Source organism: Trichoderma harzianum (genome assembly GCF_003025095.1).
Source record: "Trichoderma harzianum CBS 226.95 unplaced genomic scaffold M431scaffold_7, whole genome shotgun sequence".
Classification (NCBI taxonomy): domain Eukaryota; kingdom Fungi; phylum Ascomycota; class Sordariomycetes; order Hypocreales; family Hypocreaceae; genus Trichoderma; species Trichoderma harzianum.
In genome coordinates, this window is record NW_020209255.1 from 1,903,556 (window position 1) to 1,922,467 (window position 18,912).

An 18,912-nucleotide genomic window follows, 5' to 3' on the forward strand; every position below is an offset into this window, starting at 1 on the left:
GGCACGCGAGCCCAACTAACACGCACCAGTGTTGCCCCTAAGCCATCTAGTCCCCGGCCCGAAAGGAGGGCCTAGACTGGTTGAATCTGTCCATCCCGAAGCTCCCATTGGCCCCTTTTGCCCCAAAAAGCCATGGTAGTAAGTCCTACGGCGGCCACTTTTTTGCTTTGTGAGCAAGAGACGGCGCCAGGCGTTTGTCCCCAGAAACCCGGTTGTCGTGTCCCCCCGCTCCTCCGGATCCCGCAGTCTAACCGGGCATCTCATGCGATGCTATCAGTTGCTCGGTGGGGGGCGCATTCCGAAGTCCGGGTGACTTTGATGGCTTTCGGCCCGTGTATGTTTCTTCCTCTTCCGTGTCCTCTGATTTCATGTAAGGGCAGACAGAGACGGATCAATCTGCCGCCGGATGACATATGCTGCGCTTTGTGCCCTGACAAATAGCACAAACGTTCACATGTTAGAGTTGTCCCGACTCAAGTGCCCTACAGACAGGGCAAGTCTGTCCCTCCTTGTCTCTCCTCGTTAGTCTGAAAAGCAATTACGAATAGGCCGTCTGTCGGGGAAATGCCAAAAAGGAAAAACGGATGGACAGCTTCCAGACAAGGCATGCCGCAGTGCAGTAGAGCCATGGGTCTGTTAGAATGATGCTCCTAGCCGCGGATAGTATTTGGCCCCCCATGTCAACTCTTCACCTTCATAGCCACCCCAACTAGAAATATGCAGACGATAAACACAAACAGTCCTTCATTCAATTCTGAAAAAAGCAAGAAAACAAAACTGTGCAGGGAGTTCGCCTCGACAAAGAGCTACCAGGTCAGGCCCTCTGTGAAGGGGTATGCATGATCGTCAGTCATTAGCCCAAACTCCGGGGAATACCACTGTACTCCTGGTACTTGTAGCAGCAGAATACAAAATCTCCGCCAACAACAACTCCGCCAACAGCAAAGGGGTCAGTCAGCCAACCAACCACTTTGCGACGGAGAATTGCGTATATCGCCGCGCTGATGTTTTGCGCAGACCGTGCCCTACGACTGCGTTGCCCTATGCTTATTACAAATGGCCTTTCTCTCTCCGCTCTTTTCGTAAACCTTGTCCTCGCCGACCGAGATTTGCAAAAATTAAGTGACAAAGAATGCCGGCGCCTGTATGGCTGGAGTTACGAACGAATCCCGAACAGCCAGGAGTTGGCCTGTCAACCCTTACCTTGCTCCAGTCTGGCTTCTTACCAGTGTCTAACCTTGTTTCGTATGGAAAGATGCCCTTTCCGGCGGCGTGCAGCAAGCAGTCATGGTGTGACAGCGACAGCCGGCCTATCCCCCCTTCCCTCCGCGGCCAGGATGTCAACTGGACCAGGGCCTGGCGAGTCCACGAGATGATGTTGCATGTGGCACGTTCTCAAAAGCACGCGAGGGCGTGGTAGAACAAGTCCAGGGGGGGTGTATTGAGACGTCGCCCGGTTGGGGTCCCCCTAGTCGTCGATCAAAGTGGATAATTGCATTTTGCTTCACCTTCGCACACGCCCCTCGACCCGAACTTCTCATGGCAGATACCACGTACGAAGTACCGCCTGACCTAATGGAAATGTACGCTTTGCTGCAAGCCAAATTAGCTGTGGATCTGTTGTCGAAATCGCTTTCTGCAGCTCGGGCTGGTTGGTTAGACACTGCAGTCTCTGAACCAACTTGTTGAGAATTGCCTTCTTTTCATTTGGATCTAGTCATGATGCTGCAGTCATTGGTTGCTAAGGAAAATGTCGCAAATGTCTCGCCTGTTGCTCGCAGGCACTAAGACCTTTGGGCCAGCCTGTAACCTGCATCTCCCCCTCTGGCCCCCAATTCTCAATGGAACATCATTTCGCGTGGCCATTGACATGAATGGCTAGAAATCATGATTGCAATCAGGCCCTGAAACCCCGGCTTTGGAAATTCATCGTCATGTCCGTGTCGGAGACCCGCGGGCACTTATTACCCTGCTCTCGGGACCGAAGAGATAAAAAAAAAAAAACGTGGGTTTCGATAAACCCCACAATGTATAATCCAGGATGAAACACAGTGCCGAAAGTTCTTATTCTGACGTCCAGGTAAGACTTTGTACGCATTGGCCAACCTCAAGTCCAAAGACAAGAGATAGGAAGAAGGGGGGGCAAACATACTTTGAGACGAATGCAACCTAAAGGGACAAGTATGTATGATTCGACAATTTGATCAGCGTCCTGAGCATAGTTCAATGGAGCAATGAGATTCTTAGCATGCCCCGTAGCAAAGCGGAGCTAACACAGCGACACAAGGGACCAGAATAGGGTTAGAAACGCATCCAGTTGATTAACGCTACGGACCTCTCCGCAAGGAACCATGACATGGAGGAGGCTGAGTCCGATATAATGGGCTGTTGTTTATGCTCTTGAGTCTAAGCTGTCAGCCCCCTCTAGAACGGTTAAAGGATGCCATTGCAGTTCCAAAAGGTCTCAAATATGGAGACCAACAAAGCCAACATGACTACAGCGTGAGATCCACGGCGTGCCTGGCAGTGCTTGCAAGCGAGGCATGGAAGCCCTGTTGTTTAGGTTGTAATAGGAGTCATAGCTTCAAGCATTGTGCTTATTGTAAAAGAGTGTCAGTAAATGCAGGAATCCTTCGTCCTGCAAGGTGATATTCATGGCTCGTGCTGGCTCACGGCTCTGCCATGGGCCAGGATGCGCTCGTACCAACCTAGGACTGGCAGCAGTAACACAAATGCACAAAGTGACTTTATGATTTGAGCTCGACGGGAGAGTACTATACGGATCAGCCGTGGGGTAAGTTGCCACCACTCGTCTGATTCCAAGATTGATGCTGTCCTGCCAAGCCGGATGTGACGCCGCATGTGAGTATGAATAGAGCATTTCCTGTTACTAGTTTGCCACATTTGTAACTTGTTGAAGCAAGTAGACAGTCCGAAACACTGCTTGAGCATATCTTGGGGGGTGTAAAGCATAAGCATCGGCGTCTACCTTCTGCATTGACCAAGTTTTGGCTCGATAAGGCGTTTTTGTGCCGATGCAAGTCACGTTTTCGTTCCACGCCACTTGGAGGAGCCCTGGCAGATCAGGCCCTGACCATAGAAGCAATGGCCATTGTCAATTGACGAATCCATCTCGATCTTGCTTACTCCTGTTGTCATCTAGCGCCGGCACCTTGTTGGGCCCTAAGGACACGAACTGCTCGGGAGAGACATAGGCGATGGGGGATTTGAGCCCAGGTACAGCCGGGATGTTCACTAGTACAAGTGCTAGCACGCGGCAAGCATCAAGCACACCAAGCATTGAGGGGGTCATCGGAGGCGAAGGGGGAATGGCTGGCACTCTGATAGTGGGATACTATGGGTTTGGGAAGAGGCGGACTGTGTGTCAAGAAGGGGGTCATCCGATGTGACGATGTCATCTTCCGATTGGGGGCCATGCGCAAAAGCCAGTCACCAGTCGACAGCCGTTGACCAGAGGGCTGTGGCTTGCACCGCTATGCCAATGATCTTTTGTCGTGGCCTGGAACTAGCCTGAGGCGGGGAGCAGCCCAGCATGCAGTGTCCTCGACTCGATTGGGTTGAATAGACGCCGACCTCGTCTGGCGACGCAGGGCTGAGGGTGGCCGTGGCAGTGAATGTGCTGCCAGAATCCATCCCGATCTTGGCCTGTGATTGGCGTTGGACCTGCACCCGTATGCAAAGCTGAACTCGCCTCAAGGGGGTTGTGCTTCGAATCGGCGGCTGTGGTCGCCGATAGGCCGCTGTGTTCGGGCCAAGACAGCAGATGGGAATTTTTGGAAGGGCAGAAATGTCAGGGGATTCGCGCCAGTGTGCTGGCACTGGGCCGTTTCGAGTGGAAGGACGAGATACATGGTCGTAAAAATAACCAGCATTAGCAGCAAAAATGACGATTTGATGGTGTTGAGGTGACAGTGACAGTGACAGTGCAGTTGATAGTGCACCTCTCTCGCACTGACTCACCAGATGCAGGCAAGGGCGATCGACCAGAATGGCAAGTACAAGATACTTGCGACCGCGCTTCATATTTCCCAAAAGGGCAAGAAGACGTACCGAGTACCTTTGGCCGCTAGATCTCTCTCTGTTTGGCAGTGTAAAGTCCCCTTTGGGCAGTGTCCGAGGCACAGCTCCGGCACTCGTCCCGTTTCTTTGGCGCGTTGGACGGCCAGGATGTCGCTACATACATGCCCGCGGATGCTTTGGTCCTGGGCAGTCAACAAGCTGCACCGCGCCTGTTTGGCGAGTTTGAGCGCTTGTGGTCGGCACGCTGTAATTGGCCTAGTATACGAAGGACCTGAACTGGGTGGCAGCATCTCGCGACTGTACTGCCGAGAGAGCGCTGTATCGGGCAAGGTAGAGTACCTTGGTTCTTTTCGAGGCCGAGCAGGTACTTCAAGTATCCCCTCTGGGTGCGAACCCGACGGCTGAGCCAACTGCCCACATATGTACAGCAGGTAGCATTGCCCCAATGAACCGTGGGGAAAAGGCAATTGGCAGCGCTCTCTCTGTCTAACTAAACGCCTAGGTGGGCTTTGAGAGTGCCAATTATGTCTCAGTTGTTGACTTGCAGGATTCAGCCCATCGACAGTGGCTGTTTCTAGAAGCGGTGCGTCCCGAAGACTTGACTTCCATTTCGAAGTGGGCGCAGCAGCATTGAGCACACACGGCGCGGTACCTTACAGTGTGTCTGCCGTCCTCTGCTAAACGGCACACTCGTATATCCGTAGATGCACGGCTACCTTGGTACTTGCCCATCTGCCGGCACAGGCTTGCTGCCTCAGGTACCCTCGGCCCTCGCTCAAATCTCGTTGCATCGTGTGCTTGGCTAGCTTTCTTTCCCCCACCCCTGCTTCTGATTTGTCTCACAAACTCCAGCTGCGTCCAGTACGAGAACTGTGCAATCTATCCAATATACGACTTACGAGCTACTCGAATCAGTACAGTACTGCTAGGTATGTATCCTCTTCTCTCCACGCTGGCCCCCTGCCCTTGCTTCTGCCCCGTCTGACCCTTACGGCACGAGTGCTATGCTGTACCTTCGTCCAGATGGGGACAGTTGGACAAATACTATCTGTGAACACCTGTGGCATGTACAGAATTGGGTACCTTGAACCTATCGTGAAGCAGACAGCGGGTACCGGGATTGGGTTGCATTCACGGACTTCCGCCTCCAATCTCGCGCAATCATGGGATTGCTTACTGACCCAGCACAGATCGCGACCAGGGAATGCAACCAGAGCACTCCGTGCCTCCGTAGCCTAGCATGCTGGATTTGGACTTTGGCTTGGCGATACGGGGTACGTACCGACATATCCTCGCCGCTGCAGAAACCGCCGGCAACTGAGCAGAGTCTGGTACAGGTACGAAAGACAATATTCATCCGGGCTTACTTGCACGACAGATGTGGTCCAAAACCATTTAGAGTGCCCTTCGAATGATCTGCCGATCCCCAACTCGGGCAGATATGCTCCGTAACATTCTCCATGCTGCCTACATGGACCTGGGAGATACATGCCTACATGTACCCATGGGGTCGCCAGTTCGCGATGAACAGATCCGTGTCTGGACCTGAGTCGACCAGTCTATCGTCTGGTCTGGATTGCTAGCTGAATGGACGTAGGTACGACGCTTCTGCCCGGTAACGCCCGTGCGTACCTACATCATACATCACACATGGAGGCCGAAATCTACATGCGACGCGCTCTCCCGAGGCTTCTCGCCCTGCCTGGGCCGCTGTCTGTGCCTGTGCTTGTGCTTGCTTGTGCTTCCACAGAGCCTTGTGCGAACTGTCTTCATGTACGAAGCATTGCTGCGACTAGCATTGCATTAGCATCGTACAGCGGCTATTGCCAGCCATGGCTGCCATCTGGTCTGCTGCTACTGCTCGGACTCCACGAGTGCGTTCGGCTCCGCCCTGGGCGAGTTGGCCTATCGCTCATGCAGCAAACAAGACGACCGGACCAGGATCTTTTGGCTTGCACATGTACTCGTACGGAGTCCAGCGTCGTACCCCGAAGTCAGAATTCCGTGCTTTTGGGTGGCAGCTGGTACAAGTGCTGGCCCATGCCCTCCCCCAACTCCAACCCCAATTCCGTGCCCTTGGCTCAGCCCTTGGCTCTCAGTGTGTGCATCTTGCCTCCATGCCTGTTGATGTTTCCTCCTCCTGGTTCTCTTTTCTTCCTCAGATGCTGCCGGGGTGCCTGTCGGCTGGGCGGACAAGCCAAGTGCCGATGCCTTCATCTTCTTCGCTTACTCACCAAGTTCCCGTGCGATGCCCAACTGCATCTGGCTGTAATTCTCGTCCGAGGCCCTTTTGCCCACAAAGTCCAGTCCAGTCCAGTCCAGTCCAGCACCAAGTAGCGCCGTGCGACGCGCTTATTATCGCACAGGTCCCAAGAGCTGGTTCCAATCAGGTACCACAGAGACATCTGGTAGGCAGGCCTTGTTAGCCTAGCTCTGAAGATGCCACAACGGCGCCGCCAAGCCGTCAGCAACCACACACCCAATTTTCTTCATCATCAACACCCACAAATGCAGATGAGCTTGACCCCACGCCAGTTCCAAAGGGCTCAAGGCTCGCCTATTGCCACACCCCCGACGCCTCGCCTCCCGAAGACTGACGCTTGAGCTCAACCTTGCATGGCAATCTACTCCAGACCAAGCGGATGCACTTATGCAATATATGCAGTACACCGCCCACATGCCAGCATCCCACTACTAGCATAACGACATCCCGCCTTGCCCTGCGACCCCTGTTACCGCATATACGCTTCCACCATGTCCACGTCCGAACAACTTCAAGCCCTGCAAGGCATGGCGCCGGGATGCCCACAGCCTCCGCACACACCCCTGCCAGGGCTCTCTGCCTTCATTCTTGCTGCTCTCACTCCCCCTTCGTCAACTCACTCTGTACTGGCACGTCGTACCTTGCGTGGTTCTATGTCGACATCCTAGCACCAGCACGCCTTGGAGCTAGTTCAAGCTCAGCCATAGCCATGGGGGAGTACCTCAATCTCATCCGTCTAGACGGATGGGCTGCCAGGCCCCCCTTCGTCATGCACCTGGGCCAACGGGGAACTCGACATCATCTCCACCTCTCGTGCTTTGCCATGGCGCTTCGTTCATATAAGTCGTCGTCTGGTCCTTGCTAGAATAATCGTCCGAGCCTCAGATCGTTCATCCAAAGATAGACTTCTTATTCTAGCCTCTAATTCTCACCACCGCAATCTGTGTGCAAACGCGACGCCCGACGCAAAGCTACAAGCCAAACACTTCTCGCTTTCTTCTGCTTGACCATCTCTGCGACCAGAACTGTCACTGCTTTTGCCTCGACTTCTTGGTTTCTTGCCGGTCTATGCCACCGGACGTTCTTGTATGATAAACCTTTCCTATTAATGGCATTCGTCGCTCCTAAGCGGCTCCTTTTTTCGTGATCGGAGCACTTACACCAAGTTTAGCTGCTGAACAAAGCGTCTACTGCCTTCAGAGCCTTTCCCCCCATTATTAGTGGGAGTCACCACACACTCTCGTGCTGCCCACCCCCGAATCTCCGTGTCACAGCCCACGCCACCGCAGCCTGCTGCTTATGTGAAGGCACAGAAGCTGCTTCAGCCTTACTCTGTCTTACTTGAACCCTGGATTTATAAAACCAGGCCGACCCTCAGCTCGACTTCTCTTTTTTCCCCTCCTCTCCCCCTCCATACACCTATCAACACTTTTGCATAGTTAGACCAGAAGGTTACCTTCAGAGTCTTCTTAGCCGCAAGGTTTAAATAGTCCCCTTATCTGCCAGTATGAGGTAAGAAAGCTTCATTACTTCATGTCATTGAGCAGAGCCTAATCAATTCTCCCAGCGCCGTTGCCATCCAGTTCGACCCGACCTTTAGCGTGGGCTCTCGGCCAACTTTTTCGTGGCCAGGTAAGTCGACTCTTCCGCAAGGCCTGACCACAGAGCCAATACTAACTCTCTCCTTCTTCTAGGAATGTTTGAATCTAGCAACACCACATCCACCATGATTGCGCAAGACTTCTCGTCAATTCTTCACCCAGTGTCTGAATCCAGTGTCTCTCCTCAAAGTGTGCCAAAGACGCTTCCCGCAAGCCCTTCTAGGGGCATCCTCACTCCCGAGCAGCGAGAATTGAAGAAGCAACGAGACAGAGCCCGCCGAGATTCCAGAGCTTCCACACGAATCCAGCGAGGTAGCAGCAGCAGTTCATACCTGAGCTCACCACCGATGTCAGTGTCCGATGTCACAAGCACCATGGCCCTCCCCATCTATACGACAGCTCCGCCAGCTATGTCTCTCCTGAGCGAGCCAGCTCCAGCATTGAGCGACCCATCATACATCCCTCCTTACAGCCCACACATGCAGGAGCAGGCGTTTACTTCTCCGTACCAACAACCTCTGTAAGTAGCAGACACTGTCAATATCTATGCCAATGGCTGCTGACACCTATATTTCCAGGCAATCAAACTATTCCTTGTCGGTGGAATACCCTCCCACTTATGGTACTTCAAATGCATACAGGTAAGATCTTCGCAACGTTGATAACATCCATCACGTGTCAGCTAGAATACTAACATGATTGCAGTATCTCTCACTCTTCCATCCAGTCCACCGGACAAGACAGCGGCATGGTGTACCGCATGCCCGCCATGCAGTCTGGCAGCGGAGCTTCTACTGGCAGCTCCAGCAGCCAAGATAGCGCTGGCCACGTCCGTGTGGTGCAGAACAGACCGAAGCCGCGATGCTGGGAGCATGGGTGCAACGGACGGCAGTTTTCGACTTTTAGCAACCTCCTACGACACCAACGAGAGAAATCCGGCCAAGCAGCCAAAGCCACTTGCCCCAACTGCGGCGCTGAATTCACCAGAACCACTGCGCGAAACGGCCACCTTCTACACGACAAGTGCAAACAACGACGAAGCTCCTGAACAAAGATGATTTTTTAATCAAGTTTCGCATCGAATCCGTGATTCATTCGCTTTAACCTACGAGGAGGGAGGCAATGCCTCCCGTATTGCGGTCTCTCACGGAGCTTAGATAAGCTCATCAGTGGAGTTCCTTGTGTCACAGCGATGACGATTCGCGGACATATCGTTGGTGATGGAGGTTTCGGCTGCGATCTTCGATTCACTGCGCCTTGCCGGCTTATGCTTTCTCCTTCTTCTTTCTTACATTTTCGGACTGCGGCTTTGTATAATACTGTTTTATTCCTTTTATTCCTCTTTTGCCGGTATACTCAAGGTGTTTTGATGGGACGGATTATGAATTACGGGTCAACGTGTTGGGCAAACAGCGAGACCTTGGGAAACAATGATACCAGGGTATAAGAGAAACGGGATCAATTTTTAGAGCACACACAACTAGAGGTACATAGACAGGATGGAACTGTCCGCACCGTTGCGAAGGAAACTGCTACCTATTTTGGGCTGTATTTGTTTTGTTTTTTCCTTTTTGTCAACTTTGTTCCCCCCGTTTCTTTGTTTTTTAGGCTTTAGGCTTACATCCCCCCTTTTTTGAGCCACATCCTTATACAGGGTGGCGTATTATTATGACGATACGATTTGGCACAGTTGAAGTCCACAACCACTTTGTTCACATGTTTATAAATGTTAATGAAATCGGCACTCGCCTAAAAACAACTTTAGTGATTGATCATCTTGAATTACAAATACCGACATGACTCGCTCGTTAATCTCCATTAATTCCGGGCTAGAACTTACGATGCGGCAGCTACCCACGCCCATTGCCCATTTTTTTTCAGCTATGAATTTTAGCTGCCTTTAACTTAAAGTTCAAGCATCCGTAGCAGAGACATGGGCACTAACTAGGCTCTCGGGTACGGCAGACGTCCGATGCTGTCATTACGCGTGCCATAAGTAGGTAGATTTGAGACTGTCTCAGCTATAAACAGGACTGTAAATGGGGCCAAGACACGGCTAGGGTCTACGAGTGCGCGGGCAACTGGAATTGCTTTGCGAATCCGCGGCAGAGAGAGACAACCTGGAAAGAAAAGAAAAAGGCGGAAGAGAGTGAAAACAGAGCCGCCCACGTGATGCAACATGCTTGCCCGTTGCTGTCATTTGTTGTGATGATGCTTTTATGCTGGCATGGATTGGTCGTTTAGTTAGGCTGCTTAGTGGTTTTAGCAGGTCCGAAACTCATCGGACGGTACGGCTGGGTACCTCGTCTGACGCCGCAGATGCCTCAGTCAGCGAGGTACCGTGAACATCGAGTCCGTGCATCGCGGTACCTTTGTACCTGAGGCTAACGCCAGTTTGCTACTCACAAGCACGTACCCGCCTAGCAAGATGACAAGGGGCCGGACGGGAACGGGCTTGGAGAGGCGTGGGCAATCTCACTGGTCAAAATCCTCGGAGGCGGTCGAGTGGCACGGTTATACGATAGGGCCAGTGATCGACAGCCGTCCGGCAGGCTAGAGCCCACAGGGCAGACTCGAATTTAGCTTTGCTAGAGAGATGTGGCACAGCCGCGTTGTAAATAGATGGCTCTGAAAGTTGCTGGCTTCGTTTTTGGCAGCTTTCCTGGCGCTGTGTTTCTAAATAAAAATGTATCGCATTGATGGCTTCGACCCCGTGCATCGCAGTCTAGGATGAATCGTCTGGCACTGGCGAATAACAAATGCCAGCAACGTCGCGTGGGGCACGGCATTTGAGCGAGCACTGCGTTGTCGTACCTACAAGGTGCCTCGTGGTTGGCAGGCAAGGCTCCCCGTAATCTGTATGGAATGCTGGGATACCTCAGCCGGTGCTTGGCCTTCCAAAAAAAAACATTGGAAATAAGAAGCAGTGACAGTGCACTGCATATTCTGTACGCGGACGTAATATGAAACGTCCTAGCCAGCCGGCAGAGACGTTTCGGTGCGTTGCGTGCACCCATCACAGTCACAAGATGAGATAGCGAACCCTGGCATGCCTGAGATGTAAGTCCCGTCGAAAGCAGCGAGTCGGGGGCTGAATTCGCGAAGAGGCAAGTCGAAGAACCTTGGTATTTCTCCTCTGGGTGATTGGATGATTGGGCGTCGAGGCGGCATCCCATCTACCTTGGTATGTCTGTGTGTTCTGTGATTTGCTTCGAGAGGGGGGGACTTGTTAATAAGGGGCCGGGGCCTAGCCATGCCGAAGATGACGATTTCCTCGAAAAAGGAAAACTCATTCTTGAGACGAGTCAATAGACGATGCACCCACACGGGCCAGGACAGCACAAAGTCACAGCGAACCTGCCTAGAGGGTAATAAAAAGTTCGGTAGGGGTGTCAGTCAGGTTGGCGATGGAAATAAGAACGTAAAAAAGGGCCCTTGAGAAACAAAAGAATGTGGGAGGGGGGTGTCGAGCGGCAGGTGCCCGAGAAGTGCAGAAAAGACATCCTTGTAGTGGGGCAGGGCATGTGCTCTTGATGAAGAGCCACGCCCCTCGAGGTGCATATGCGGTTGCATATCGCTGTACCCACCTGAGTCCCGCATAAGTGAATGAACGATGCTACTCCGCACCACAGCCCTGTAGGGCTCCACAGCCCACACCAGGCCAGAATACAGAATACGCTCCCCTTGCTCGCTTCTTCGCGACCGAGCGTAAAGGTACTGCGCTTGTACAGTGTTGGCAAGTTATCGCGCAGGACAAGGGTCGGTCGCCCATGAGCTCCCGTGCCGCTCTACCAGACCAGTACCTTTGCCTGTGCGAGCTTTCAGGATTTCCTCACCTTCGAGTAAGGACTCAGCAGACGGCAGGGTGGGCCGATGGACGGGACAGGCTGATCCGCATTCCAAATCGCTGGTCTTCTAACCCTCCAACCCTCCTAACCAGAGCAAGGTGCATGGTTGCTTGCTTGATGAGCAGGCCCTGCGTCAGATGTGCCGAGAACAGTGAAAGGGAAAAGCAACGACGCCGGCTGCGAGCGATGCCGGATGAGAGAAGCTCCAGTGATGTTAGGGAGTGGCCATGTCGCATCCCATGTCCCTATCAGGTATGAAAACCACTTAGTCCTTGGAGGTGAGATGCTAGAGGAATATTGACACTGACCTAGCTACCAGGTAGCGACAGTAGCGACAGAAGCGATACTAGAAGAATGGCAAAGTCCTAGGAACCTTGGTAGACAGATTAGAGGCGTTTGGTTTTCTGGCATCTTGCTATACGATCCATACGAGCAATTCGTACTGTGCTGTTTGTGAAAAGCAGTTACTGGGGTGTGTTGGACAGCCACTCCCCTTCCCGCCAGCCCTTGGCACCATGGCTGCTCGAATGTAGTAATTTCGACGGTTTGCCCCCTTCTTTCTTTTCCAATATCCCCCCACCCTTACACCCCTCCTCTTCCCTTTGTTTGAACAAAAGCATACTGCAAAGCTAACCGCATATTATTTGGGCATCATGTACGCTCTAGCTGCTCAGGCAATCATTCATGCCTGTTGAACGGCGACTACCTCGCCCAGCTTGCCCTCCCTTTGCCCGTGAAGACAGGACAGGCCTCGATGAGTCTTTTCTAGGCATTTGGGGGCCGTTGATTCATGGGCGGGGCCAGACGCTGCAGGTGAACGTGTGGCTTACTTGCACGTTACTTGTGCTTGCTTTGTACTGTACGCTAACACAAGTCAAAGGCAACTTGAGCAATGCCAACCCCAGCAAGTATTTGAGAAACTTGGCAAGATCGAGCTCCACAGGGACCAGGGGACACTTATGATACAGAAATACAGAGCCCCGAGTACTCCGTACCGAATGAAAAGCAAAAATCAGCTATTCCATTCGAAGCAGCATAGAATGGCACTAGATCTACTTAGAGCTCGCCGGAGACAAAAAGACGCGAGGAGCGAATGCCAGATGAGAGTGCTTACGGAAAACCGCCACTGGTCCCGCAATCAAGGCCAGCAAACAGGCATCCGAGCGCAACATTAAAATTTACCTAGCGCCTCCAGGGTTCGAGCTCTTCTCCTAGGATACATGGATACTGCAACTTTGGGTCAAGCTGTTTGATGGTGGGCTGGGCCCCCCTACCACTCGACCCTGCCGGGGCTGCAGAATCAGGCACTACGGCTGTCGCTGGCCTGTCGCGCGACTGGGGCAGCTGTTGGTGGCTTCACACTTGGAGCGCGAACCACGAACCACGAGCCACGAGCCGTGAGATAGGGATGTGCTAGCACCAAGTACTTTGCACACTCACGCGGGATAGATGATCCCTGCTTGCCACTGCTACACAACAGCCGTCATGCGTTTCGGAGGCACTTTTGGGCCAGTTCAGTGCTACCGCTGTTCCGCTTGCACAGGGTAATCAACTCCCAAGTCGCTAGTCACTGAGGCTTGGAACGGGGGTATCCACTGGCCACCAGGAAGCTCGCTATGGACCACTCCCGGCCCCGAGTGAACTCTCGTCTCCGGCCGAAAGTGTCCCGAGACTGTCCCGAAAAGCGGATGTGGTAAGGGTCGGCGTCCCGACATGTGCAAAGTATCCTGTGTGTATGTTGCTGCTAGCGTGAGGAGAAAGACGCGAGCTCCCTCTCGCATATCTCGCATTGGTACACAGCATAATTGCTGTAAATAGTATCAACACAATAGTGCCTCGAGGCTCTTTTCTTTCCTTTTTCCTCACTGCCTTGTTTCTTGTTTTCAACAGTAAACCTGCAGCGATCCCCCTCCTTTCATTTGCTTTCTGACGCTTAGAAGACTATGCAAAGCACTCATACGCGGTGTTTGGGAGATGCATATTTCCACCCGTCGCTTCTCCCACAATGGGCCTATCTCTCTCCTATTCATCAGCTTACAGGAATGAGAGTTGCCGTGTCTGCTGCGCGTTGGGCAGCCAATCTCAAGTTGCCAGCCCCAGCTATCTCTTCCCCTCGGAAGGGGATACTGCGCACTAGTAAGGGGACATGTGCGATGCGTCTTCATGGGTAAGCCTGTGGCCAAGCATCGTGACCCGAGATAGAGCCAGGTGGGTAAATCGGCGAAGGGGCAAGGATTTGCGATAATGCATACCTGTAACTCAATCGGCGTAGATTTCGTAAAGACTGCATTCGTTGGCTTGGCAGCAGCAGCTTATTTTTCTTCTTCTGTTTTTATTTATTCGTATGTATTTTATTTTTCTTATTTTTCATTTTTCATTTTCCTCCCTAGCCCCTTGCCCCCTGTCCTTTTCCTCTTTTCTTCCTTTGTTTTTCCTCCGTCTCTTCCCAATCCTCGGCATTGTCAGTAGTTACAGTCACCTAGTACTCTCTCCCCTTGTTCGACTCTCTGCTCTTCTTTGCCCTCCTCTTCTTCCAAATTGTCTCCGTATCCTCGTCTCTCTCCACTGCCCAAATAACACAAGCAAGCTCGGCATGCCCAAGACGTACAAACGCACCGCTTAGTACTCGTAGGTGGCTGACCTAAGTCCCCTCTCGTTCTCGCTTTTTGGGGGGTGGCAGGGAAGATGCACCGCTAATCTATTGCGTCTAGGGGCGCGTCGCTTAGCGCACTTAAGCGCTGTATGTCGCTTACTGCAGCGGGACTGGGCCTGAGCCGCTGCCTGAGGCTCCGTCAAAGCCCCCCGACCAAAAAGCTAGGTCAGATCCCTTGCCAAAATGGCCTGATTTTAGCCGAGCCTCTCTTTTTCTTGTCATATTTTGGGCAAGGTTCAATTTCTTGCTCGTATCTGAGCCGTTCTGCCCGGTACATCTGCGTTACATTGTTGTCCGAACTCCGGACTTGTCCCTCCGCACGTCCAGACGCGGAAAAAGGTACCTCTGATGTCCTGTACCTTTTAGTACTGGTCCAGCCAACCACGGGGCTTGAGTCACACCCCCCCGCAACGGCACCCGATTCTTTCTAGCCCTGATTGCTTCTTCTTTCTTTGCTTCTTCCACCCCACTCGCCTATTTACGACCGCGACGAGCAGCCTCGCCTCTCGGCCAAGCACAGCCTATCACAGCCTGCTTTTGTGCTAGCATACCAAAGTCCTTTGCTTGACCTTGACCTGGGCAATGGCTCGCAAGGTTTTGGTGGCACATCTGAGCCTCGTCTGCTAATTCCGCCCGCAAGTTCCAGGCCGCGAAAAGAGCACAGTAAACAAGCTGGAGACGGTGCCTGGCCCTGATGGTGTCAACAATGGCCACCACCGCCGCCAGAGTACGCACCCGCAAACAACATGTGTTTCGCTCCGTCTTCCCGCCCGATGCCTTGCAGCCGGTTTCTCTAGCTGCTGCCATCGGTGAGGCCGGTGAGCCAATCCGGAGCCAGGATGCACCATTGCCGGTGCCGTCGTCCTCGTCATCATCATCATCGCGTCCCAAGAGACACGCTGCCAGCCACAGCGGAAGCAGTGCACACGGTTCTGCGGCTGTGACTGGCCGACGGACGCGTGGCAATCATTCTACTTCTACCCAGCAATCGTCGTCCACTGTTGTCAGCGATCAGCTGCGGTGGGATCGTGCCTGGCATGTAGTCACCTCACGCATTCAACTCCCTACGTCTGTGGCCGTCGAAGATTCCTTTGGTGCTCTGGTGCCCGAATCCCAGGATCTCGATGTGACCTTTTACGATTCTCTAACCCTTGTCTTGGATCCTGCTGCTACCGTCCCGCAAGCTGCTCACACTGAGGACATCTTGCTGTGGCACTCTCAACAAGTCCGTCAGCACTTCCTCCACCATGTGCTCCCTTTGCTTGCCGCATGTACCTCTAGCCATCAGCAGAGCCACTCTCAGGTTCTTCGCAGCATCATACGCACCCTGGAGGCTGCCCACAGACAGTACCTGTACGGGCTGATGCTCGTCGTTCGAGGCTTCCGCGATGACGCACCCGCAGAAGCAGCCATGACCAAGTTCAGGAGAGACATGCACGCTATTGTTGGTAATTCGTGGACTCCGGAGTTAATATCTGTTCTCCGTAGTGTTTTGCATCATAGTCTGCGGATAATACTGGGTTCTAGTAGTCGAGACAATGGCCTTGGACCGGGATGGAGCCGAGAAGCCGAAGTCCCCAAGGCACGCGGTGAACTTCTCGGCCTCCTCGAATCCCTGCACCAGGTTGGATTGGGAGGCGACAAGTTTCAAGTCTTGTTTGCTGAGATGATGGATGCCTGCATGCAAGAATTCATCAAAGATTCCTATAGCAGAGTGTGGAAGGTATCCAGTGGTCGACGCAATACTCGAGTGCCAACAGGGCCTGTCTGCTTGAATCACTTGTGCGACTGGGTTGAGAAGTGCTATGCTCGGCTGGCAGTGGAAGTCCTCCACCGCCTTGGTGGCCAAGTGGCCTGGAACGACGTAGAGCGGTGGAGAGACGTAGCCACTGGGCGGCTTGCGACACTGCGGATGCACGAGCTCTTTGATATTGTCCTACACTGGCCAGACAGCAAAGGAGGCCTCGATGACTTGGCGTCTTCCGTGACTACACCTCAGCGTCGCCTTCAGCTCACAGATGCCTTCTCGGCCACCCTCCAGGCCAGGCTGTTACATCCCGGCCGCTCCACACTTGACATTCTGCAGACTTACATTTCCATGATACGAACATTCCATGCGCTGGACCACTCCAAAGTCTTGCTCGACAGAGTTGTGCCGGCGCTGAAATTATGTTTGTGGAACAGGGATGATGCCATTCGCATCGTCGTCACAGGCTTATTGGCCAACCCGAACACTGCACATACCGAGGAGAACCAGGGGAAGCTGGTGGAGCTTGCAGTTATTTTGAACGAAACGTCACAGCAGCATCAAGGGCGCGCTGACGATGAGGATCTTGGCTGGAACGATATGAGCTGGGTCCCAGACCCTGTGGACGCGAGTGTCAACTACAAGCGGCCCAAGAATGAGGACATCATAGGCACACTGATAAGTGCTCTTGGCTTACAAGATGTCTTCATCAAAGAGTTTCAAGTCATTGTTGCGGAACGACTGCTTTCCAAGCAAACCGGCTTCCAGCAGGAGATTAAGGTTCTCGGTCTGCTGAAGAAGCGGTTTGGAGAAGCAGCTTTACAGAACTGCGATGTCATGATACGAGACATTGTAGACTCCAAACGCGTGGATTCAGTCCTTCGCCGGAACTTGAGAAGCGATGGCGCACTGGAGCCGCACTCGCTCTCATATCATTCCAAGATTCTGTCACGTCTGTTCTGGCCGAGTCTACCTAAAGATCCATTTACTGTGCCCTTACCGGTAGCACAAGTTCAGAAGAAATACGAAGCTGGATTCGAGCAGCTCAAGTCTTCACGGAAACTCAATTGGCTGGACCACTTGGGATCAGCAACAGTCAGGCTGGATCTCGATGATCGCTCTATTGAATTGGACTGCAAAACGTATGAGGCGGCTGTGATTTACGAATTCCACCGCGACGATGACGGATCAGGGTCATCTGGCCCGGCTCAAAGAACGTTTAACGAGATATGGGAGAAGCTCATGATTGACGAGGACCTTTTAGAGAGCGCCCTTAAGTTTTGGGTATCTCAGCGAGTTTTGAGCGATATCGGCAACAAGACGTACCTGGTGCTGGAGACGCTTGATAGCGATACAGGAGACAAGGAGCTGGCGGAGGATGACATTGGAGCGGGCGGCGATGTGGAAAACGAACAACCGTCACCAAAGAAGGCAAAGAGCATGAGTGCAAAGGAAAAGGAACAGAGGACCGTGTACTGGCAATTCATCGTCGGCATGCTGACCAATTCAAGCCCGGCGATGCCCCTTGGGCAAATTGCCATGATGATGAAGATGCTCCTCTCCGACGGGTGCCCCTGGAGTAATGAGGAACTGCAGGAATTCCTTGGCGAAAAAATTACAGAGGGCGATCTGGAGCTTGTGGGGGGGAAATATCGACTACCAAAGAAATGATCGTCCTCAGCTTCGCTCCAGCTCGATGGAAAAAAGGACCCGATGATACCCTACTTTGACGATGAATGCTGCCGCACGTCCATTGAGGGCAAAGGCCTTTACAAGATCTCAAAACTCTTAAACTCTCAGGCGCCGCGATGACTAACAACTGTCTCAGAAATCCGGATCTTCTCGATAAACGAGAACACATGAAACACGTGTCCAGTGTACGTGCGTGCCTAGATGCCTAGGTATTTTTGGGTGGAAGCAGATTGGCCGACAATCGATTCCTGCAAATCGAGCCAAGTGAGCCCAGACGTCTGTTGAAGGGAGGGACTGAGACTAGCTGCAGTCATGCTGCAACATGAGAGTGGCGGCGGGATTCGGTTAAGTCTTGAGTCGGCGCTTCGGTCAGACGCAGCCGGACGATTGGCGATCAAGGTCGTCTGCGTCAGAAGATGTCACTGTTTTCCGCGACAAACTTTGGACACCTGTCAAGGGTTTAATAAAAAAAAAAGCAAAACTAGAGAAGTCCGCCCTTCCATATAATTAGTTGCCCTGTCGACCCGTGGGTGTTGATTAATACGAGGTAACGACGTTGAGTGGATTGTGAGTTTCGGAGAGTGACCTGATTCAGAATAGAGTTAAATAGAGTACAGAGTATTACGTCGCAGAGCCGGATCCATTGGGATATGACGAGGGTGTGCAGCACTGGCAATCCAAATTCAAACCCAACGTGTACATTCTTTGTTTTTGAGGCATGTTGGGCTGGCTTTTCAGTAAAAATACATGTTAGCGCGCCAGGAATTAGTAAATCGAACCGGCCTCACAAGAGCAACAAACGGCGTGAGCCTTTTTCGCTAAAGAGGCTTTTCAATAGCCCACAGATATTGGAGAAGTGTTGGCTAGACAATCTAGCTGAGATCTGCTTGACCTCTTTTGAATACGACTCTGGGCCGGTAGCTCCTACTAGATAAAGTATATGGCGGTGCCCGGATAAACCTGCGCAGTTATGAGCTCAACGAGACGAAGTTTCAGAAAGTTCACCCGGAGGGAATGGATGACGACTGTTGTGTTATCTATGTGTGGGAAAATCTCGCTGCAAGGAT

At 52.6% G+C, this 18,912-nt stretch overlaps 8 protein-coding genes across 8 annotated transcripts; 6 read left to right on the forward strand and 2 right to left on the reverse strand.

Moving 5' to 3' along the window:
• Positions 1 to 3,450: 3,450 nt before the first annotated feature.
• On the reverse strand, positions 3,451 to 4,044 carry M431DRAFT_483027 (hypothetical protein; the record flags this gene model as incomplete). Its single annotated transcript, XM_024916089.1, has 1 exon — positions 3,451 to 4,044. One exon carries the CDS (start codon positions 4,042 to 4,044, stop codon positions 3,451 to 3,453), a length of 594 nt encoding a protein of 197 aa, XP_024773892.1.
• Positions 4,045 to 5,542: 1,498 nt separating this feature from the next.
• On the forward strand, positions 5,543 to 6,531 carry M431DRAFT_452665 (hypothetical protein). Its single transcript, XM_024915286.1, has one exon. The coding sequence runs from the start codon at positions 5,629 to 5,631 to the stop codon at positions 6,376 to 6,378; it is 750 nt and encodes a 249-aa protein (XP_024773893.1). The 5' UTR covers positions 5,543 to 5,628; the 3' UTR covers positions 6,379 to 6,531.
• Positions 6,532 to 7,490, forward strand: M431DRAFT_452694 (hypothetical protein). The gene has a single exon (XM_024915289.1). It carries the CDS (start codon positions 6,684 to 6,686, stop codon positions 7,167 to 7,169), a length of 486 nt encoding a protein of 161 aa, XP_024773894.1. The 5' UTR covers positions 6,532 to 6,683; the 3' UTR covers positions 7,170 to 7,490.
• M431DRAFT_452682 (hypothetical protein) lies at positions 7,272 to 7,730 on the forward strand. Its single transcript, XM_024915288.1, has 2 exons — positions 7,272 to 7,390; positions 7,476 to 7,730. The coding sequence occupies exons 1-2, from the start codon at positions 7,373 to 7,375 to the stop codon at positions 7,647 to 7,649; spliced, it is 192 nt and encodes a 63-aa protein (XP_024773895.1). The 5' UTR covers positions 7,272 to 7,372; the 3' UTR covers positions 7,650 to 7,730.
• M431DRAFT_452695 (hypothetical protein) lies at positions 7,491 to 9,401 on the forward strand. The gene is made up of 5 exons (XM_024915290.1): positions 7,491 to 7,816; positions 7,872 to 7,936; positions 7,999 to 8,425; positions 8,484 to 8,546; positions 8,611 to 9,401. Exons 1-5 carry the CDS (start codon positions 7,812 to 7,814, stop codon positions 8,951 to 8,953), a joined length of 903 nt encoding a protein of 300 aa, XP_024773896.1. The 5' UTR covers positions 7,491 to 7,811; the 3' UTR covers positions 8,954 to 9,401.
• Positions 9,402 to 10,290: 889 nt separating this feature from the next.
• On the reverse strand, positions 10,291 to 11,352 carry M431DRAFT_452669 (hypothetical protein). The gene has a single exon (XM_024915287.1). The coding sequence runs from the start codon at positions 11,079 to 11,081 to the stop codon at positions 10,494 to 10,496; it is 588 nt and encodes a 195-aa protein (XP_024773897.1). The 5' UTR covers positions 11,082 to 11,352; the 3' UTR covers positions 10,291 to 10,493.
• Positions 11,353 to 13,933: 2,581 nt separating this feature from the next.
• Positions 13,934 to 14,358, forward strand: M431DRAFT_452733 (hypothetical protein). The gene has a single exon (XM_024915291.1). The coding sequence runs from the start codon at positions 13,998 to 14,000 to the stop codon at positions 14,220 to 14,222; it is 225 nt and encodes a 74-aa protein (XP_024773898.1). The 5' UTR covers positions 13,934 to 13,997; the 3' UTR covers positions 14,223 to 14,358.
• Positions 14,359 to 15,112: 754 nt separating this feature from the next.
• Positions 15,113 to 17,824, forward strand: M431DRAFT_86803 (hypothetical protein; the record flags this gene model as incomplete). The annotated part of the gene is made up of 2 exons (XM_024923718.1): positions 15,113 to 15,193; positions 15,299 to 17,824. 2 exons carry the CDS (start codon positions 15,113 to 15,115, stop codon positions 17,822 to 17,824), a joined length of 2,607 nt encoding a protein of 868 aa, XP_024773899.1.
• Between the last annotated feature and the right edge of the window lie 1,088 nt (positions 17,825 to 18,912).